The following is a 6,000-nucleotide window of genomic DNA, read 5'->3' on the forward strand; positions in this document are numbered from 1 at the left end:
TGGATAAATTAAGGACTCTCTCTTTCTCCCCTCATAAAGTGACCTAACTCATTCAGAAATCATTGTGGGCCTCCAGGGACCAGAACCTATTGTAGGCACCTGGGATCCACTGGTGAGCAAGCCACGCAAAGGTCCCTGCCTCGCAGAGGTGACATTCGCTCAGAGAAGACAGACAACAAGTAGTCAACATAAGGAAAGTTAGACAGTGTGTTGGAAGGTAGTGAGTATTACGCTGGGGAGGGAAGAGGGCAGGAGGGTCTGGCTTCGGGCTTGGGAGGGATTGCATTTGAAACAGGGAGGTCAAGGTGGGGCTTGGTGGTGGTGACATTTGAGCAAAGACTTGAAGGGGACGTGGGCGTGAGTCACTGGGTACCCCGAAGGAATGGTGTTTCAGGCAGAGAGGGAACAGCCAGCACAAAGGCCCTGAGTCCCTGTTTGTGTTCTGATCTGTGTGGTTCTTGACCACGATGATCTTGCCCCCAGGGGACCTTTGGCAATATCTGGGGACACTTCAGTTCGTCACTGTTGGGATGGGGCTGGGGGATACTACTAGCATCTCCTGGGTGGAGGCCAGGGATGCAACTACACATCCTTAAATGCTCCCACAACAAAGAATGTTCCAGCCCAGAATGTCAGTAGTGCTGAGGTTGAGAAACCTTGTGTTTGAGGAACAGTGGGAAGGCCAGAGGAGCCGGAGGGGGAGGCAGTAAGGAGGAAGGAAGGTCAGTGGTAACAGAGAACGGGACGGAGTGGGGGGCCGGGTCTGGGAGGGCCTTGGGCCAGGGTGGACTTTGACTTTTATGCCCAGGGAAATGGGGAGCCACTGGAGGGCTTGGAGCAGAGAAGGGACGTGAGCTGCGTTAACAGTTTTAAGAGTGTTGCTCTGGCTGCCGGGTGGAAGACAGACTGAAGGAGGGTAAGGCTGGAATGCAGGGGCTCGGGGGCAAGAGGCGATGGGGCACAGACCAGTGGAAGCAGCTTTGAGAATTCTGTGCACAGGACCATCCAGTGCCAAATTTTAGATTTTAGTTTTAGGGCAACAAGGTGATCTGGAAATTCCACACCATCCCCACTCTTTTCATTACTATATGTCGTATGTTCTGCATACACACACACACATGAGAGAGAGAGAGAGCATTTGCCAAAGCAAATGCTTGAAACACAGCAGAAAATGCCAAGAGACTGCAAATTCATGTGTTTGCCCAAAGGTCTCAAACACCGTAGAAGCATCACCTCAATCACTCCTCCATGTGACCTCCCTAAAATGCACATCTCTTGTCCTCTTTGCAACCAAAGCCAGTGGGAGTCATGTGACAGCCCGCAGCAGAGGCTGGACACCCCCCTCCCACCATCTGCCCACAAACAGTATCTCAGTCCATGTACTGCTATGATACATTTAAATGTCATCTTCCATGTCCTGGCTATTGTAAATAGAGCTGCAATGAACATTGTGGTACATGACTCTTTTTGAATTGTGGTTTCTCAGGGTATATGCCCAGTAGTGGGATTTCTGGGGCGTATGGTAGTTCTATTTTTAGTTTTTTAAGGAACCTCCAAGTGTCCATCAACAGATGAATTGGTAAAGAAGGTGTGGCACATATATATAATGGAATATTACTCAGCCATAAAAAGAAATGAAATTGAGTTATTTGTAGTGAGGTGGATGGACCTAGAGTCTGTCATATGGAGTGTCATGTCATATGGAGTGAAGTAAGTCAGAAAGAGAAAAACAAATGCCGTATGCTAACACATATACATGGAATCTAAAAAAAAAAAAAAAAAGGTCATGAAGAACCTAGGGGCAGGACAGGAATAAAGATGCAGAACTACTAGAGAATGGACTTGAGGACACGGGGAGGGGGAAGGGTAAGCTGGGATAAAGTGAGAGAGTGGCATGGACATATATACACTACCAAATGTAAAACAGATAGCTAGTGGGAAGCAGCTGAATAGCACAGGGAGATCAGCTCGGTGCTTTGTGACCACCTAGAGGGGTGGGATAGGGAGGGTGGGAGGGAGACGCAAGAGGGAAGAGATATGGGAACATATGTATATGTATAACTGATTTGCTTTGTGGTAGTACAGAAGCTGACACACCATTGTGGAGCAATGGTACTCCTATGAAGATGTTAAAAAAAAATTTAAAAAGAAAGAAAATACATTAACTGTAAATACTCAAAAAACAAAGGAAATATAAGGTTAAATAAAATACATGAAATTTTTTTAAAAAATGTCATCTTACAGTATGACCATATATTTTTAAAGTCATGCTAATCCAAAGAAGTGGTAAATTAGTCTCTGTGTTAGTGAAAAGTAGGCTTTATGTTTTTTAAGGAAGCTCTAAAATATAGCTGAGCTCAAGAGCTTTTCATGTGATCTGTCAAAATGGTTCTCGTACCACTCAGCTGAGCAGAGGTGTTAAGTCGGGGTGGATTTCAGGAAGGAGCACTCCTCGGTATTCCAGGTGAAAGTAGCAGTGTCTTCCAAGCCCAATCCAAGGTTAATTCTTTTTTCACCCTCTAAGACAGTGTTTCTCAACGTATGCTCCATGGACCACCCCCATCAGAATTTCTCCAGGGCTCGTTAAAAATAGATTCCTCGGCCCCTCCCCACGCTTCCCTTAAGGGTCAGGCTAGGACTCTGCATTTCCATGAGCAGCCCAGCATAGTCACATCCACACTCACATTTGAGAACCACAACTGTAGGTTACGTCATTAGAACAAGAAGAAGGGGCCTCGATCAGCATCAGCACCCTCAATACAGACGCGTTACAAAATGGCAGATGTTATTCAAATGGCAATTCCACTTCGAAGGATTTGTTTTCAGCAAGGAAGTGGGTCACCCCCCGTGTCAGTCTCCTCTTTCGAGTGGATGAACTTCCTTCCCCGGAGTCTTGGAGGGCACCTTTTGGCCTGTGTCCTCAGGCTCGGGCTGGAGGGGGTGACAGCGGTCCCCGAGCTGGCAGTTTCACCGCGAGGCCGAGCTTGGCCGCCTTTAGGAGACACTGCGATCTTGGAGCCTCCTCGAAATGGTCGTTGCTGTTGTCTTACGTGACCGTTTCTGTTTTCTTGTTGCACAGCAAATATGCCAGAGGATTATCCTGATCAGTTTGATGATGTCATGGATTTTATACAAGCCACCATTAGAAGACTGAAAAGGTCACCAGATAAACAAATGGCCGTGCTGCCCCGCCGAGAGCGGCACCGGCAGGCTGCAGCCGCCAGCCCGGAAGGTTCCCGAGGGAAAGGCCGGCGGGGCCAGAGGGGCCGAAATCGGGGATGCGTCTTAACTGCCGTGCATCTGAACGTCACTGACTTGGGTTTGGGCTACGAAACCAAGGAGGAACTCATTTTCAGGTACTGCAGCGGCTCATGCGATGCAGCCGAGACAATGTATGACAAAATATTAAAAAACTTGTCCAAAAGTAGAAGGCTGGTGAGTGACAAAGTCGGGCAGGCGTGTTGCAGACCCCTCGCCTTCGACGACGACCTGTCCTTTCTAGATGATAACCTGGTTTACCATATTCTGAGAAAGCATTCCGCCAAACGTTGTGGATGTATCTGACTCCCGCTCCAGAGAGCGCTGTGTATTGCATTCCTGCCACAAAGTGCAAAGAAAGGGACCAAGGTTCCCAGAAAACGTTTGCCCGGAGGGGAAGATAAGGACCAAGGAGGCGAGGAGGAGGCAGGCAGCCGTTGTGGGAGCCTGGCGGAGGGAGACCCAGCGACAGAAAACAGGGCGGGAGAGAGAGAAAACAGCTGTCTGCATTCTCCCAGATGGCGGCCAGCGTCACCAGAAGCTCAGGGCTGGTGTCCCTGCTTGGGTGTTGCCGTCGTTTCATCCGATACAGTCCACCGTCGCCGGTCACGGGTACAGTTGCGGATGCACTTGAAACCAAACCAGTGTATCTCCTGTGGTTTGTTTTCACATGTCTGGAGACACCAGGGAAATGGTCCTCCTGGTGTCGTTCCCTGTCATTACGTTTTACTGCTGAAAGCAAGAAAGGTTTATTTTTCTGTCACTCAGTGGAGACATACACCGGCAAGGAGGGAAAAAAAAAAAAGCAAAGACACACACAAGAGGTAGTAACCTTTGCTTTTGAAGGTTCAGGCCTGAGGTTTACTCCAGCCAGCGTTTTGGGGAACAGTGGGTGATTGATTTCAAACATGGTGTGTGAGGTGGGAAGAGGTTGGCTAGGAACCAGAAAGGCTGTCCTCATGACTAAAACCAAACCTGAAGGTATTTCCTTTCTGTCCTTGGAAACAGGAAACCAGTTGTGGTTTTCGGCAGCATTCTTGCAGGAGAGCGTTCGGGGAAGGCCCCCAGCTGCACCGGGGCGGGGAGGTCGCCGGGCTCTCGGTTTACAGAGAGACAGATGTTACATACACCCCAGCTCCGTTATGCGTGGTCACCAGTGACCAGAGAAGCTACTCGATGCAATGCATCTGTTTCAGATACAGAAGTATAGAGAAAATATTTATTGAGATTTAAGTTATTGTTATTTATTACCGTTCACTAATGAGTTTCTCTTTCTTCCCTTATTTATTAAAGTTTCTTTTCAAAGGTGCCAAAGTATATGTGCTCGCAAAATGCAAAAGAAGGTGACAAAGGAAATTTTAATTGGGGACAAGGGTCCATGCTTTTCAAAGTATTAAAAAGTTTTTCACTAGGCAAAAAATCACTTACTTTACCTTTTTTAAGAAGAGCTCTCGTGTGATTCCCCCAGATCTCAGCGTCTTACCTGTTTTCATATTTTAGAGAAGGAACATTTCTGAGCCGGCCCCCTTTTCGGGAGCAGGACACAGAGACCAGGGCACTCGGCTTCATCTCTTCACGGTTCTGTCTCCCAGCAGATAGGCTGTGTGCTCCATTCCCTGTTGTACTGAAGCTCTCACTCCCCTCCACGTGTATCTGTCTGTCATATGCATAACCACATATATCAAAGCTTAAAGTCCCCTTAGTAGGTAGTCCTGGATTCAATGCAGACCTCAAAGTAACAATCCTGTCAGGTAGCCAGGGTTCTGCCCTGATTGTGGAGACTCTTCCTCTACCCTTCCACCCACCACCTTCCTGAGAAACGTGCTCGGCCCCAGTGCAGCCAAGGAGTGCTCCAGGCCTTCCGGAAGTGGGGTCAGCCAGTTGCCAAAAAAGCCACCAGTTGCTGCCCCTCCCTCGGGAGAAGGTGCCCCGGAAGGGTGGACAAGCAAGATGGGCCTGGGGCAGCCTCAGCACACACGCCCTGCCACCTGGATGCTGAAAGCCTTTGACGGGGTGGAGGTGTAGGGTGAGAACAACCCTCTCCTAAGCGCCCCAGATCGTGGATTTGTCTGGCAGCTGACCCAACTCAATGCACTGAGCCCTACTGTAGAGCCTGTTACACATCTCATAAAAGGGATTTTTATCAGAGAGATCATCTATCACTACCACAGTGGCTATTAGCCCCAAACTATGACAGCTTTAGCCGTTAAATAGCCTACTGGCCTCCCTCAAATAATCATGTTAATTTTACAAAGTAACCAAGAAGCAGCAGTTACCAGACATCCCTTTCCACACCCCGCCCCAAAAGACCCGAGCTGTCCATTGTTCTGCACCCTCTGTCCTTTCTGTTCCCCTTACACGACTCAGAAATAGAGGAAAAGGGCCTCCCTTTTGTCCTTTCTTGGGGCCCAAGCAGGGACCTTGCTGAGGAGCAGCCTGCTCAAAATAGGGACGGACCCAGCCGACCATTCATTCACGAAGCACAGTTTGATGCAGTCCCAGGATCATCTGTCCGATTCAGAGAGTCCTGGCTGATCTGGTGGCTGGTGTCCCCAGGGGTCAGCCTCAGCCCTAGCTCCCCATGGAGAGTCTCTGCCCACAGGGGCAGTGGTATTCAACGGGTGCTGACAGCTTGTTCCCAGCATTACCTACACACCATAAGCAGGTTTTAACTGAAGCAAATCGCTCCACCAAATCCACAAAAGGGTAAAGTTTGTGATTTTTCTCTATCATTGTGATTAC

The 6,000-nt window shown here is 48.8% G+C and overlaps 1 protein-coding gene across 1 annotated transcript in view; it reads left to right on the forward strand.

Moving 5' to 3' along the window:
- GDNF (glial cell derived neurotrophic factor) overlaps positions 1 to 5,628 on the forward strand; it is a 28,743-nt gene extending 23,115 nt beyond the window's left edge. The window contains exon 3 of the mRNA XM_082622884.1: positions 3,080 to 5,628. Within this exon, the coding sequence (XP_082479010.1) occupies positions 3,080 to 3,564 (485 nt within the window). The 3' untranslated portion in view covers positions 3,565 to 5,628. The remainder of the gene's footprint in view (positions 1 to 3,079) is intronic.
- The last annotated feature ends 372 nt before the right edge of the window (positions 5,629 to 6,000 follow it).

This window comes from Mesoplodon mirus (assembly GCF_964341445.2).
Source record: "Mesoplodon mirus genome assembly, chromosome: 5".
NCBI lineage: Eukaryota > Metazoa > Chordata > Mammalia > Artiodactyla > Ziphiidae > Mesoplodon > Mesoplodon mirus.